Source organism: Melitaea cinxia, chromosome 28, assembly GCF_905220565.1.
Source record: "Melitaea cinxia chromosome 28, ilMelCinx1.1, whole genome shotgun sequence".
NCBI classification, from domain to species: Eukaryota; Metazoa; Arthropoda; class Insecta; order Lepidoptera; family Nymphalidae; genus Melitaea; species Melitaea cinxia.
This window is the reverse complement of record NC_059421.1, coordinates 8,426,735-8,444,137: the sequence shown is the minus strand read 5'-3', so window position 1 is coordinate 8,444,137 and position 17,403 is coordinate 8,426,735. Positions and strand designations below refer to the sequence as shown.

At 37.2% G+C, this 17,403-nt stretch overlaps 1 protein-coding gene across 1 annotated transcript in view; it reads left to right on the top strand.

Moving 5' to 3' along the window:
- The window catches only part of LOC123667505 (protein enabled), a 33,610-nt gene extending 21,913 nt beyond the window's left edge, over nucleotides 1-11,697 (top strand). The window contains exons 5-14 of the mRNA XM_045601395.1: nucleotides 500-671; nucleotides 3,604-3,701; nucleotides 5,758-5,869; nucleotides 6,395-6,445; nucleotides 6,851-7,036; nucleotides 7,129-7,293; nucleotides 8,722-8,824; nucleotides 9,146-9,231; nucleotides 10,029-10,149; nucleotides 11,459-11,697. Coding sequence (XP_045457351.1) covers nucleotides 500-671; nucleotides 3,604-3,701; nucleotides 5,758-5,869; nucleotides 6,395-6,445; nucleotides 6,851-7,036; nucleotides 7,129-7,293; nucleotides 8,722-8,824; nucleotides 9,146-9,231; nucleotides 10,029-10,149; nucleotides 11,459-11,487 — 1,123 coding nt within the window. The 3' untranslated portion in view covers nucleotides 11,488-11,697. The remainder of the gene's footprint in view (nucleotides 1-499; nucleotides 672-3,603; nucleotides 3,702-5,757; nucleotides 5,870-6,394; nucleotides 6,446-6,850; nucleotides 7,037-7,128; nucleotides 7,294-8,721; nucleotides 8,825-9,145; nucleotides 9,232-10,028; nucleotides 10,150-11,458) is intronic.
- Nucleotides 11,698-17,403: the final 5,706 nt, after the last annotated feature.

Genomic DNA, 17,403 nt, shown 5'->3' with positions numbered 1-17,403 from the left:
CCCAGCGTGGTGACTATGGGCAAAACACATGAGTTCACGTTATTTTTAGCGTAAACTTGTGGAGGCTTATGTCCAGCAGTGGACTGTATAAGCTGTAATGATGATGATGATCCATCTTAAATATATTTCATATACGTTTGGTGGAACTGCATCAACTATGGGATCTTTTCAAACTTTATTGAGGTAAGGCACAGAAAGAAATATCCTGTTCAAAATCTGAACCAGTCTATCTGGGGAAGTACCTCGACCTTGCAAAACATCACAGATAAAATAATACTACTTTCAAATAGAGTTGTCTTCCTGTGATGAAAATATTTACGAGAGGACTTCTGGGAGGGTCAGAGTAGGGTCGGCAACGCGCTTGTGATGTTTTTGGCGCTGCAGGCGTCTATAGACTATGGTAACCACTTACCATTAGGTGAGCCGTACGCTTGTTTGTCGGCCTTATTATATAAAAAACTACTACTCTCAATTTCGTACATGTTATCTATCGTTGTAGAACGATGACGCGCGAGGACGCTGCGATACTGCAGCAACCGCAGTACCACGCGCCTCACCAGCAACATCAGCAGCACCAACAGCATCAGCAACATCAACAACTTCAACAACATCAACCGCAGCATCAGCAACACCAGCCCAGTCAGTATCACGCGCCGCACCATCATCATCAGGTAAGTTCTCTATGGATTCTGATTTGATGGTTCTGTTGTCGTTGTATAGTCTTTTACTTTTTTCGTGTTGTATTTTTATTTTTATAAATCGTTATTAAGTGTATAATTTAAAATATTTGTATAACAAAAATAAAGGAAATTTTATAAGAAAAACAAAATAGGCGGCGGTTTCGATATAAAATGATAAAGCTCCTAGACCTGACGGAATAAGCAACGAAATATTAAAAAAAGTTAAACAGACAATAATACCTATTCTAAGTGAAATTTTCAAAATCAAAAACAGCTTTATTCAAATAGGCCCCAAGAGCAATTTCGAATCGTCATTTTACAAATTAAAACTTTAAAAATAAATTATTATGTTTGTAAAAGTAAAGCTACCACAATGACATCATCAACACGGAAAAGATTCCACAGCAAATTGACTCAATCTACTATAATCCTTCTGTACAAAAACGTGATCAGTATGATGTTGGAAATTATCGGCCCATAAGTTTGATGTCCAACCTCTACACAATATTTGCAATGATCATACTCAAACTAATGGAAGGAAAAGTTGACGAACAATAGCAAACAGAACGGGCAGATTTAAGAAAAGACTACTCAGTACTTGATCATATCCATGTTGCTAGACAAATCATTGAGAAATACATTGAGCATCAACTTATATGTCCCAGAGGATGTTGGTGTTTCGTCATCCAGACCTGACATATTCCTCTTCTAGATGAATTAAGTATATAATACTAGTAGAGCTCACTGTACCGTGGGAAACCAACATTCCTATAGACCACACAATATAATTAAATAAATATTACGAACTAACAAACGAGCTTAACAAAAATGGTTATGTGGTTAATTTATACGCGGAAGAAGTAGGAGCGAGAGGTATACCCGCAAAATATCTCTACAATCTTTTGAAAGATCTTGGCCTGTCAAGAACTGCAGTAAGTTCTATTTTAGAACGAGTGTCTAAGGCTGCACTAACAGATTCCTACCAAATTTGGCTAGGCAGGGCGGGAAACTCGAGCAGTGAAGGTGAGCGTTGATGCTCATCTCAAAGGGGGCCTCCTTAAACCTACACCTAGGTCGCAAGTCTTGGGAACTTTTCTCCTTCTGCCACACGATGGACCCGGCACCCGCACGATGAATCCATGGAATGCTAAGAAGTTTGTCTCTTTCGTCATTTGTCGATTAAAGTAAAGCATTTGATTCGTTAATACATGCAAACGTCTGAGATTCAAAAGGAGTAAGACAAGGAGATCCTCTCTCTCCAAAATCTTTCTCCGCTGTTTTGGAAATGATTTTTCAGAAAATTTGAGTAGGAAAATCTGCGCTTAAATATCGACGTCCGCATGCATACTAACACACGTAAGATTAGCTGATGATTTTGTATTATTCGAAAAAACACCAAGCGACCTAAACATACTCGTCATATTAAACGAACTAGCATCTGGGAGTGAAAATGTAGGACTAACATTAAATCCCGAAAAATTAAAAGCTATGAGCAATGGATGTAAAAGCAATACAGATGTAGGTGAGTCACAAATCGGTTATGTAGATGAATATATATATATATATATATATATATATATATATATTCATCTACATAACCGATGTAAAAGCAATACAGATGTAGGTGAGTCACAAATCGGTTATGTAGATGAATATATATATATATATATATATATATATATATACCTCGGACAGCTGATATCACTTAATGATAATATATATAAAGAAATCGACAGAAGGATAGCAAACAGTTGGAAAAGGTAGTGGGGTCTAAAAGAAGTAATTAAAGACAAAAATATACACATTACAATAAAATAATAGTAATATCTCACCAATTTTAATGTATGGCAACCAAAAATGGGCCTTAACAAAAAACACAATGGACAGAAATACCATAAGCCAACGAGCAATTGAGAGAGGTATGATAGGAGTAAAAAGGGGTGAAGAAAACGAAATATCGAGATTAGGAAAAAGACTAGGATACAGCATGTAGCCCTAAATATAAAAATACTAAAATGGAATTGGTCGGGACACGTGATCAGAGGAAAGGACAGGTGGAGAAAAATAGTTATACAATGGTATCCAAGGGTAGGTAAAAGAAAAAGAGGTAGACAGCAAAAAACTTGGAACGATGATGTCAGATAGGCATAACATGGAGTAGGGTGGCCAGGGAGAGATTAGAATGGAATAGGTTCGCTTCAGCCTGTAATATCCCACTACTGGGCATAGGCCTCTTTCCCCATGTAGGAGAAGGATCAGAGCTTAATCCACCACGCTGCTCCGATGCGGGTTGGCGGATATATTCCCTACTATGAGTAACGATCGCTATCAGGTGTACATGATAACAACCGGGACCGACGGCTTAACGTGCTCTCCGAGGCACGGTGGGGAGACCCACAAGGACTGCACAAACACCCAGACCACGGCAAACACCTGTATGGCCAATACAAATGTTTGTCATGAGTGGGGATCGAATCCGCAACCGCCAACGCAACAGGTACAATCCATAGCTGTAACCGTTGCGCCAACGCGGCGTCAAGAAACGCCATATGCGTGAATAATTTTGACTATGTTACATGTATACATTTCGACACCAACAATTTATACTACGCCAATTCGATTTTTCGATAAGTTTGTTTTTTAATGCGAACTTGATTAAATGTGTTTTTATATGTAATAAAAAAAATTTGTGAAATTGCAATGAATAAATTAACTATTAAAGATACCAAATTTCAAATAAGTTTCTTAATTAATATAAAAGGTGTCACGTTTTTCCCTTTTATAAGTCTCTATTGTAAAGTTCATTTTTAAGAGTTAGCTTAGTATAAATTGCTGGTGTCGATTTGTAAAGCTAATGCTCGAATAAAGGCTTTTTGTAATGGTTACTGATGTGAGTTAGTAACGCAACAATCTCCGCCCGCAGGCCGCGGCCGCCGCCGCGCCCGCGCCGCCGCCGCACGGCGTGCACACGCTGCCGCACGCGCCGCCGCACGCGCCGCACACGCACCACCGCACCAACAGGTACCGGCCGCTGCCGACACTGCTCACACACTACTACACTCACTGACACGCCGACCGCTACCTGTGTACCCATCTCTACCAAACAACATTACACCGACTTACTAACATAACAGTACGAAAATTATTATTAACCTACATAAATATATGATGTAACGCGGACAACACGAGCGACACCGCAAGCTCGCCAGAGACCACGGAGGTTACCGGCTCGTTAGCGCGATTATCTACTGATACTATCTATTATGAACTGTCAATTTTGAATATTAAAAAAAAAAATTAGATTTAAAAAAGAAAGGATCTGTCGGTTGTCGAATGATACATTATTATGTTTTGTCATTAAAACTATAAAAAAAAACAAACATTATTTTGAAAACATTATTTGTGGTTTGATTTTTATCGACTACAAACTTATAGGTATATATATCTCTCACGGTCAGTTTTGAACTCACCATCGAATTAGAGAAAATAAGCTTTAGTTCGTAATTTGAAGCAGGCAATGTTGGAATTAATACGCCTCAACGCTTGAAAATTAAAATGTAGGTAAATAAAAAAGGCATGGGCACTCAAGAGCCTATGGATGTTTAAATTTAAAAAAAAAAGAAAAAACAACAGTACGTTCGCCACTATATATATATATATATATATATATATATATATATATATATATATATATATATATATAGATATATGGGGTATTCCATGCCAAATCGACCACTTTTGACCCGACCCCTTTCGATCTGGCCAAAAGATTTCCATTTTTTTTACCTTTTGAAAAATACATTTTTTGAGAATCATAATGAAAAAACTTTTTCGGATTTTATCGCGGTTTATTAAGTTTTTTAGATGCCCGACGGTTTGGATACTTTACAGCAACCATGGTTCCCGTTCCATTTACCCGTGTATTTTAATTAGATAAAAAAAAATTGCGAAAAAATCGGCCCACTGGTATTGACGGAATAATTGTAATATTAATTGAAGTTTTTTTTTTAGAAACAAAATAAAAATGGCGAATATCGAAAAAAATAACGATTTTATTAAAAAAAATAAGCGATAATTTCATAGAGTTGATCATATTAAATTTTTCTGTCTTCTTCGAAAAATTCTTTAAAAAAATATTAAACAAAAGACTCAATTATTAAAAAGTTATGGCTTTTTGAAAATAAAAAGCTATTTTTTTTTAATTCAGATCTTTTCTTGGGTTAGATAAAAAAATTTAAAAAACTCAAAAATATTTTTCAAAAGGTAGGAAAGAATAGAAAACGTTTGGCCGGATCGAAAGAGGTCGGGGTTCAAAAGTGTTCGATTTGGCATGGAATACCCCATATATATAGTGGTGGACGTATATATTATAACATATACATATATTTTATAACATTCGCACATAATCGTCTGTTTTTAAGATAAGAAATTTAATGCTTGTGATATAAGTAACAGCCGACTGCTACAATTAATTTATTTTCATAAAAATATATGGAAATAATATGTTGATATAAATATTACACCCAGCTCCAGGCGGGAATCGAACCCACAATAGTCGGTGTAATATATAATTAAAAAGACCAATACACAGAGTGGACTATTACATAGTGAAATGATTAAAGAAATAGTGCTATTATTTTTCTATTTATTATGTGCCTATGATAGCTCCGAGAGGCCTGTGAACGCCCCAGGAGGCTTCTGAGCTTTTGGGAGGAGCTGGCCTGGCTGAATTAGCCGGCCCTCTTTTCACGCATAACGGACCACCTTTGTATCTAAATGCGGAAAACCGAGCACACAACAATACAATACAATACGTGCCTATGATATAAAACTATTTTTGATTCGTATTTATTAAGTTGTTTCAAATTATTGTCTATAAGATGGAACTGTACACCTGAAACCTACAACTTTAATATTATATCATCTCCTTTGCCCCAAGGTTGCCCAGAAGAGATTTTTTTTAGCAATAAGGCCAACTTTTGTACATTTTTCTACTAACTATTGTTAATGTTGCTTATTTTATTTTTTGCTTGGTGTACAGTAAAGTGTTATTATTAATATAAAACATTGGTTACAGCGCCCCGATGCCCCCCAACATGTCACTGTCGGCGGCGGGCCCCCCCGCGCCCCCTCCAGTGCCGCCCCACCAAAACCTACCCGCGCCGCCTGCTCCACCGGCCCCGGCCAATGTGAGATATAATTTTTTAATTTAATTTCTAATAAGATAGAACTCGTTCTTGTCGGTAGCAGTTTATTTAATAATTATGTTAGTATTAAACCGTATCTAGTTAGACGTGAACTTTCATCTCTACATTTCATTGGAAATGACGGAGCAGTGACACAATGTATAACACCTAGGTGTTGACAGGTCATTACGAGGGATGCAATTAGCTTTGTAAATTAAAAAAAAAAAAACCTTGTAATCCAATGGTATATTTCAAGGGTATACAAATTTCACCTCCACCAAATTTGTTACACAAATAATGTTAGTGTCACGTAAAATACTGATAGCGCCATCTATTAAGAAACATCCGAAACAAATTATGACCGAAATTTATGATTGAGTTTGTACACACATATATGCAGTCTAACCAGCTAGAAATTGTATTTATATGTTATTATATTATTTGTTTTGTATATAGGATAGTTACAAAGGCATTCTTTGTTTACATACAAATATTTTATGATACTAATATTATCTGCTTAATTTCCAGGGTCCGGTGGCGCCGCCAACACCGCCGGCCGCTCCGCAACCTCCACCGATGGTAAATATCTATCGATGGTGTAAAACTGCGCTTCTTCAAGTGGAGTTCTCGTCTAGGTGTTAAAGATCACAAAGACATATACCCAAAGATATCATTGGGAATGAATCTGTCAAAGTAGCGCATCTATTTAAACAGTCAAATTTAAAAAGAAATAAGATTTTTTTTTCACGTGGAACGAAATCACATCTATAGAATCCCCCATTGGAAGAAACGCAGTTATTCGAACACCTTATGTGAACCACAACTGATGGTAAATATTTCTTATTTTTTTTTTTTTTGTGTGTGATATTAAATATTATTTGCCCTACCTCAATAAAAAATGTCGATAAAATATGTGTGTTATATGTAAGTATATAAAACATATAAATGAAATTGACATAAAAATAATGATATATTATTTAACAGCAGCAGACGACCCCGGCAGCACAGGCGCCTCCGCCGCCCCCTCCCCCTCAGCCACAACCCCCCGCCGCGATGAGCGCGCCTGGCCCCCCCGGCCCCCCGCCGCCGCCTCCACCCCCTCAACCTCCCGCAGACCCCACCGGACTGGCCGCACAGTTGCAGCAGGCGAGGCTCAAGAGGCAGGCGAAGGTACCGTGTCTTTATCGCATCAACGGTATTTTAAATAGAGTTCGTACTATAGGGAGCTAAATCCAAATAATAAAATCTGCCTTTGTTCCCAGCAACAACAACAGCAGCAGCAGCCGCCCCCGGGGGAAGCCTCCCCGCCCAGCGCGGAGCCGGCGGGCGGGCCGGGCGCGCGCGGCAACCTGCACTGCATGATGCACGAGATGCAGCGCACGCTGGCGCGCCGCAGGGCGCACCTGGCGCACCTCGACCGGAACGAGGTACGGCCCGACGTCAATGTGTAATCAACCTGCACTGCATGATGCACGAGATGCAGCGCACGCTGGCGCGCCGCAGGGCGCACCTGGCGCACCTCGACCGGAACGAGGTACGGCCCGACGTCAATGTGTAATCAACCTGCACTGCATGATGCACGAGATGCAGCGCACGCTGGCGCGCCGCAGGGCGCACCTGGCGCACCTCGACCGGAACGAGGTACGGCCCGACGTCAATGTGTAATCAACCTGCACTGCATGATGCACGAGATGCAGCGCACGCTGGCGCGCCGCAGGGCGCACCTGGCGCACCTCGACCGGAACGAGGTACGGCCCGACGTCAATGTGTAATCAACCTGCACTGCATGATGCACGAGATGCAGCGCACGCTGGCGCGCCGCAGGGCGCACCTGGCGCACCTCGACCGGAACGAGGTACGGCCCGACGTCAATGTGTAATCAACCTGCACTGCATGATGCACGAGATGCAGCGCACGCTGGCGCGCCGCAGGGCGCACCTGGCGCACCTCGACCGGAACGAGGTACGGCCCGACGTCAATGTGTAATCAACCTGCACTGCATGATGCACGAGATGCAGCGCACGCTGGCGCGCCGCAGGGCGCACCTGGCGCACCTCGACCGGAACGAGGTACGGCCCGACGTCAATGTGTAATCAACCTGCACTGCATGATGCACGAGATGCAGCGCACGCTGGCGCGCCGCAGGGCGCACCTGGCGCACCTCGACCGGAACGAGGTACGGCCCGACGTCAATGTGTAATCAACCTGCACTGCATGATGCACGAGATGCAGCGCACGCTGGCGCGCCGCAGGGCGCACCTGGCGCACCTCGACCGGAACGAGGTACGGCCCGACGTCAATGTGTAATCAACCTGCACTGCATGATGCACGAGATGCAGCGCACGCTGGCGCGCCGCAGGGCGCACCTGGCGCACCTCGACCGGAACGAGGTACGGCCCGACGTCAATGTGTAATCAACCTGCACTGCATGATGCACGAGATGCAGCGCACGCTGGCGCGCCGCAGGGCGCACCTGGCGCACCTCGACCGGAACGAGGTACGGCCCGACGTCAATGTCGTATGACACGTTCGTTTTTGAAGTTGTTGTGTGTTAAATACAAATCTCGAGCAGTCCATCTTGGGAAATACCCCCCAACCTAACAGAAGATCACAGCTAAATAATACTATTTTCAAGCAATATTCCTGTTATAACGTAGATCTGCTAGACAGGGTCGGAAGTAGGGTCAGTAAAGCGCGGTGATGCTATTGGCGTTGCAGGCGTCTATAGGCTACGACAACCTGTTACCATTAGGTGGATCGCTTTTGTATAATTTTTATAGTATAATAAAATGGTTGTTAAATTGCCTTGAAAGTTCTAAAACTTAAGTACATGTATATATTTATTATATTTCCAGGAGTCGTCTACGGAAAGTTCAACCAGCTCCACACCTATGAAGTCCTGGGAGAGGTCGGCGACACTCCCGCATCGGTTACCCGCTGCGTGTAACGGGAACACACGTATGTATTATATTGTCATCTCCCCCATCTCCCTTCAGCATTTTAAGTTTAAAAGCCCCTCCAAGTACGCCCCAGACATCCTGGTTTTTCGCAATCCTCATCCAGCCCTCACCGCCAGATCTTCGGTCCCTATCCATGGTATTGTTATATTCATTCCTTCATTCAGCCTATATCATCCCACTGCTTGGGCATAGGGCTCTTGCTCCATGTAGTAGAAGCTTAATCCACCACACTGCTACAATGCGGGTTGGCGGATATGTTCCATACTGGGATATTACAGGCTGAAGCGAAATAAATACTAAAAGTACTCTTTGTCCTCAGCAAATGCAGAGAACTCAGCGCCAGCGCAGTCGCCACGTGCTGCCCGTAAGCGGTTCGGTTCGGCCAGCGAGGAGACCATACTGAAGGTAGGCTTGCAATAGAGTCTAGCTTCTGGTCTTGTGCTTAATACCCGTTTTGAGCATAAGGGACTCTGCACTGACTGTCCATTGACTGACGTCTCTCCTTCGCGATATATCTCAGTATCAAATTTGATCTTTAATTCTTCCTCCTTGTCTCTTTCTCTCTTTCAACCCCTCCTCCTTCATTTATTCCTCCTCCTCATACCCTCACTCTCCATTTTTCTCACATCCCTTCTCGTTCTTTTACCTAACTACCTGGGGATGAGCTTCCACTATCGGATCGAGCCACAAGTAGGCCCATTAGAACTGTAGTGGGGGGTGCCGCTAATCTCTCCATCCCCAACTTCATGTCTACTCCCCCGCGCTTTTGACACAGCTTACTGCTGGATTGCACCCAGCTATCCCAGAAGACAAGCGTTATTGAAGTCCCAAATAAGCTCTCTCAGACTCCAATCTAATTGCTTGTGCGTCTCAGCGCTCTTCATATATGTACATTTTTGCACTCCAAAATAGACAAAGAGAGTACACTCAATATTTTTCCTTCTTCTCCTTCTCAATATTCTTGCTCTACGGATTGGCTTAATTTAATAGCTTAAGCCAATAAATTGTCCAGGATTACTGCTGATTACGTAGGAATTGACCGATACAGCATTCAGGGTTTGGCTCCACCTGCTTTTGAAGTAAAACTTCTGTATGCACGCCTGACTTGAGTAAGCTGGTGAATGCGTGACGGACCTAACGCTGGAATCTGCGCCGCATTATGATGTTATATGTTGTAAAAATATCTTTTCCTCAACTTTTAGCAAGTAAACGGCGGCAACGACAATGGATGTGCGAGCGCAGCGGAGTGGGAGAGCTTCAAGCAGGACGTGCTGCGGGAGATACGCGCGCAGGTCGGACAGATGAAGCGGGAGATCCTGGACGGTGAGACCGGCTGCCAAGGGCGACGCCGCACCTTACGATAACGTGACACAGCGACACACGACATTGTGATACGACACGACACACGACATTGTGATACGACACGACACACGACATTGTGATACGACACGACAACAACATGACTCAACACAGTGACACACAACTATTTACTCGACTTAACGACACACGACTAGACATGCGACATTTTTGAAGTGAAAACTTCTTTTGGCGCACCGCACACTCATTTTTTCGTAGGTAATAAGTTAGGTTGATCCGTCACGCTCTGAGGTGAAAGGCTCGATCGGGTGAACTTGAGGCCAACGAGTGTACCCGAGCGAGAAAGATACAGAAAGCTTCTCTTCGCTGTTGTGTCGCTGTGTTTAGTGTATTTACAATGAAGTTTTTACTTCTGCCGTGTACACCCTTAATTTATATATACTAGCTGACCCCGCAAACGTTGTTTTGCTATAACACAAAATTTCAAATATTTTTCTCAATTTGATCGCAGCACCAACAGTCGAGACAAACTGAAATTAAAATAGAATAATATTAAATATTTGATGCTGCGATGGTAGCGCAGGCTACCGTATCCAATCTAAAACATTCCAAAATTAACAACTACTTATAAATGAAAAATTAGGTAAATAAACATTTTCCAGTGAACCAAATTATGAATCTAAACCATCCTCGAATTCCCTTGAACTTGCACAATAAATTTCATCAAAATCCGTCCAGCCGTCTAGGAGGAGTTTAGTGACATACACACGCACACAACATACACTAAAGTTCGTATGTGATAAATATTTAAGTATATAATAATATTAAATATAGGAACCAAAGGAAAGACTTACTGCTAGTTAACATTTAATGCATTTAAACATAATAATTTAATACAAACATATTTCGTAGTACCCGCACTAGACGGTTACATATATATATATCAGTATGGTCCTAAGATAAGATAAGAAACTTAATGCTTGTGTTATAGGTAACAGCCGACTGTTATAGATAAACGATACAATGACGCGATACATGTTATGACGCCACGATACGTACAATACACGACATACATCACGATATGACGACACGACACGACAAAACTACTACTATGGCAATATTCGAAAATGTAACAACAAAATATTCTTAATATAACTTACGAGTACAAATACTTTTTTTATCAGCAAGTTCTAATAACCTGAAGTATACACAAGTTATCTTAAAAAATTTACGCTTTTTTGTAGATGTAAAACTAATTTATATTTGATGAAAAAAAAAATCCTATTCTTACAATATTATTTTATTTATTTTTCAGCCATTAAGGTGGAATTCGCTCGCAGGTAAGCTAGTCGGCGCAGGCAGCACCGGTGAACGATTTTATATACATATATATACACTGTACGTCCGTACACCGTAACGTACGTTCAACTTTGTGACACCAAGTTTTTACGTGAACAGTATATACTGCATGTTATTTCATATACACGATTATATTATCGACAATAGACACGAAAATGTGAAAATAGTTCGTATATCGATTTAAAAATACTTAAGAGAAAAAAAAACACAAATTTTGTCAAAGATTTTAAATTTACAATTTTACGTAAGCGGCTGTGACAAACAGACATACGTGAGGTAAACATTAATAATATGTAACGGTTTTTGTATTCAAACTGTTTAAAAAACGATTCGTTTTCCTAACCGTTCGGAAAACGAATCGTTTTCTGAATATAGCAACCGGTTTTAAAATGCAATAATCATGTCCAGTACTATGTAGTATGTAGACTTTTTTGATGCTAGATTTAAAACGTTAACGCCCCGAAGTATTCTAGATAATTCTGTAGTTTTTTATTTTTTATATAACCATCCGTTCACCAGTGTCGTCTGAGTATTGTGAATAAGTGTTGCCAGGTTATAGAAAGAAAAACAACGATAGTATCGCCATAATGATCTGGTTCATTATTTCTTAGATGGCAACGATTTCTTTGTAAGTTTGCGCACGAATAACGAAGCATAAAGCAAGTTGTGTTTTTTTTTTAAATTTTATACTTAAAAAATATTTATTCGGATATGTATTACCGTGTACGTAGGTTTTAAGATGATATACAATTTAAAAAATCATTATCGATTTCTAAACGCAATTTTTAATATATAACCTATATATATACTTAGTACACATTTATATACTCTCCTATATACTTGTCTAGTTATTTCATTATTTGGTACATAAGTACTAATTTTGATTCGTATAGAAATCAATAGTGATTTAAAAAAAGTATGTGTTATAATCAACTAGTGTCAAGTTATATCTAGTATTATTGTATTTATTGACTAAATAAGGTAATGGCAACACAGGTTATATATATATATCTTTTTTCTTATCTGTGTAATATATAATCTGTGGTGATATTAACCGACAATTTAGAGTAAGTACTTTACAAGTGGTTATTTAATAAAATATTTTTGTCGGATGAGATTAATAGTTTTGTTTTTTTTTATTAAGATTTTTCAATAAACAGTCTTCCATGAATTTATATATAAGAAACATTTTGTTTGGAATTTAATTAAAATACATTTTAAAAATCTTTAATTGTTAACAAATACATTTTAAAAGTAAATAAAATTGTCATCGCTAAGTCCGATAAATACGTGTCATTTTCTCGTCCATGTCATTACAATTAATTTTATTTTTAAATTAAATTTTAATTATTTTCACGTGTTATAAAATAATTTTCGTTTAATAATACAGAGGGAAGTTACAGGCATTCAATTATATCACAAACACTACACAACAATTTCTAAGCTATGCTCAACATATCAGTTAGACAGAATCAATAGTTTAAGTTCAGTGAACTGATCTCGTCTCTAAACTACTGGCTCTGATATTTGACTGATATTTTGTGTATATGTTGTTAAGTAAATAAATTATTAGTAATACATATAACAAAAACGTGTTTAGCTATTACGTTGAAGCTTAACGCCAAATCAGATGTAATTAATAGCCCTTGAAAACAGTTCCTATATTCAAAAAACAACTCGTTATAGTCACTATGATTCGTTAGTTAAAACGAATCGTTTGCTGAATAAAGAACCCTGAATCTAAATGAACTGTTAATCTCATCCGACATTATATATACAGGATTGTATCACAATGAAACTATTTTAAAAGGATTACAAGTCGATAATGAAGCGACTTGTAAAAATTGACGCGGCCATTTAGTCTGGTTTATTTTGACATTGGTTTTTTTTATACGACATCAGTATTCTTATATATATATATTTAAATGGCAGATATTATGTATATTATAAAAAAAAATCCTTGTGAATCAAGGTTTTGGTGATGAACGTAGAATTAACAATTGTTGTGATTAATCATACATATGGTCGCGTCAGTTTAAATAAACGTCACATTTTAGTTGTAAGATATTCACTGACTGATATACCATTCCATGAAAACCAAATTTGTGAAATTGTGAAAAAATATTGTTTTCGCTATTTTTTTTTTTTTTTGAATTTATGTTAGTCATGAAAATACAATATAGTACAAAGATATCAAAATATATTTTTTAATTGACTTACTCGATATTAGTATGTTTTCATTTATCAATTGTAATATTTAAAATGATTAATAAATGAACAGGATCCGGATATTTACTATCATTATGTATGGAACAATTTATTAATACTTATAAAAGTAGCGTTTTTAGGTATTTTTTTTTTAAATAATTGTGACGAAGAATCGAGATTTTTTTTAATCTGTTCACATATTGAAACTTTTTGTTTTCATTCTAATATTGAATTCGAGCCTGTTAATTTATGAATCATTACGCACCTTTTAATGGAAACATTACAAAATATTCTTTTATTTTGATATGTAAAACTTTTTTTTTACTTAAACGGTGCTAATGATAGCATGTAATTCCAACTTTTATTTCACTGATGACGTTCCAATTATTATTAAATCATTTCTTTTTTTGATATCATAAATCTCATCAATCGCATACATTAGTGATATATACATATATATGATATGACGTGTAAGATATTAATGAATAGTATTAAAATGTTATATTAAAAAGAAAAGTAACCAAATTTACGTTGGAAAAACTAACGTTAATACAATTTTTTTATCGGTCTCAGTTATGTCAAAGATTGTGTATTTATTTCTAGTTTAAAAATATATATAATATAATAACTTAAAAAATAAATATATATAATATGTACGCAATTTTCGATGAATTTTTCAAATTCGCCTAATATTGAGCTTAATTTAATTGTGAGCTTTTTACTTAGCGTTTCTTATTATTATCATTTTATACATAAACGTATTAAATTGTGTAATTGATGGTTTTTTTTTTGCTTTTTGTGAGATATTCTCACACTGGCCTTTGCACTACCGATATATATGTGTAGTTATAAATAGCGTTTACTGACACTGTTTAATTTGTATGATTTCTATCAAAATGTAAAGCTTTTGAACATTATCGCCGAATTAAGTTTATAATAATTTCGATAAGTTTAAATATTAATATCGTTTAGTAGTTTAATTTTTCTTTAGAAAATTCATTGTAAAAAAAAATTTAGTTTAACTGTGATTGCTTTAAAAATGGTAAATTTAATGATTTAGGTACGATTTTATATGATAATATATATTTTTGTAGAACGACGATAATGTTGGAAATGCGTTTTCTCAAGCCCGGTTCCTATATTCCAAAAACTGTTAGTTTCTTCAGCAAAACGAATCGTTACACGTTCGTTTAGAAAACGTATAGTTTTTTATAAAGGAACGGGGTTTTAGTGATGTTCTAGTGTAGGTTACCACGTGCTGTATGTAATTCAATTTGTACTAATTGATGGTTTTCGTAGTCACTCGTATTATTGTAAATATCATTTACGAATTATATTTTTTGTGATCGAAGTTTTGTTTTTTTTTTCCTTTTTTTGCTATGGTAACTTTTTTTTAATTTTTATCTATAATTTGGCGTTTAATATTAATACTTTTTTGTTACTTTTATATTTAACCTGTTTAAAAATGAAATAATTTAAACAAATATCATAATATATATTTTAACGACTAGTGATTCCTATGAAACATTATTTATTGCGTTCAATTTAGTATTTGTGTTAATGAAAAAAAAAAAAAAATGTCGCATAATCGTTACTATATGTATTAACTGATATTTATAAATACGAATGTGTTGAAAGGGTCTGTAAACGCCATCTAGTGATAAGAATTAGAACACTGCCAGTACACTAAACTAAACGGATACCTACAATTCTATATCATTTGTTAGTTGACGATATAGATAAAACTACGGTCGGTCGGTTCCTATAAACTATCCGTAAGCTACTAGAGGTTCAAGTTTGGGATGCTTTCTCTAGTTATGTGGGTAGTTTTTAGGAATTAGTCGTTCAATATTAGCTTCTGATCGGCGTTTACTATGGAGTGCTAGCTTAATATTGTGTAAATATGCTGGAGCCAATAAATTGATACGTAAGAAAATATTTGTATTATTATTCCATTTACTTATAGATATTCGTTTCACCTTTAAGTTATTTTGATGTAATTACATCCGATGATGACAAAATAGATTTCGTCAATATCTTGTAGAAATGAAAAATAAATGAAGATACATTTTTACATGTTTAATAAAATAGTAATTATATTTATTTATTTAACTCAAGAATTATATCAATAATGTTGTTATAAATATACTGTTAACTTGGTAACATTGCTTGAATACAGATAATTTATGCAGAAGCTTAAGCCATCTAAAAATGTTCTAGGCATAAGATGCTGTACACTCGAGATAGACTGATAGAGTATTAGAATTAGGCTCCCAGGCTGTGGGTTTCATATTTTTTTTTTATCTAATTCTTTATCAGAGCTATAGGACCATGACCTCTGCTTGCACGCTCGAGGACAACCTTCTGGTCTCCCGCCTTTGTGACCGTTTTCTCTCTTGGCCTGGATTTTTTTAGGCCAGGGCAGTTCTAATACTGGTTATTAAGTTATCACTAAAATTTTTTTTATTTTATTTGGACAAACAGTAGTTGCTACATTACAATTTTCACATAAAAACTATAAGTACAATTAAGCTTAAATGCGCAACATTTTAAGTTGTCACAACATGCACAAAAAGAGATGTAACACTATTATTATAAAATATTATATCTACAAATTGAAATACAGATAAGTCTAATTAAAAGTAGATGTAGTAAATTAAAAACAAACATAAACAACAAACACAAAAATCATTTATAAGTAATTAGTCCCTCAGCAATCCCAAAACAACTATTTTAAAGGCAGGTAATTTATCATTAAAAACATCCACTTTCTCACATATACTATTATATACCTTCGATATACGGGATATGGCAGAGAATTTTTTTAGGTTAGTTATGGCAAATGGCTGATGCAACAAACCCGAATTTATAAGCCCGCGTCGAGGCAGATGACGTGGAACATGTAATTCAAACGAACTCAAGAGGGCAGGACAATTAAGTGTATTTTGTAATGAAATATTATGTCGTGCAGCTTTCTGCGCGTCGATAGGCCGTCCATTTTGAAATGTTTTAATCTATCGACATATGACTGAAGCCGTTGATGTAATCGACACTATATCTATTCTGAGTTGGTGTACATTATAATGCGGTGACCAAACTGCAGAACAGTATTCCATGTGACTCCGTACATAAGTGTTATAGATAGCAATTTTTATGGTTGGCTTGCGAAATAGTTTACTATTACGAATGATAAAGCCTAACATTTTAGTAGCTTTACTAATTGTGTTATTCATGTGAGGTAAAAACGACAATTTTGAATCAAAAATGACCCCTAAAATCCCGGATCTCCGACCTTTGTTGCAATAAAGTTCCTTCAATATGTATTGATTTTTTATTATATTATGGTTGCGCGTAAAAGAGATACTGTAGCACTTACCAGTGTTTAATGACATTTTGTTAGCTATGCACCAACTTCCTATAGAATCGAGGTCCACTTGGAACATATCGTTATCCGACGTACATGTTATAGTCTTGCATAGTTTTAAATCGTCCGCAAAGAGGTACGCACTGCTTTATTTAACACAAGAAGTTAAGTCATTGATAAATAAGTTAAACAGCCAGGGATCTAAATGTGAACCCTGTGGAACTCCAGATATGACTAAATATGTCTTAGATTGATAGCTCTTAACCACTACATATTGCGTTCTCCCTGATAAATAAGATTGGAACCATTTTAATAGAGTACCGCATATA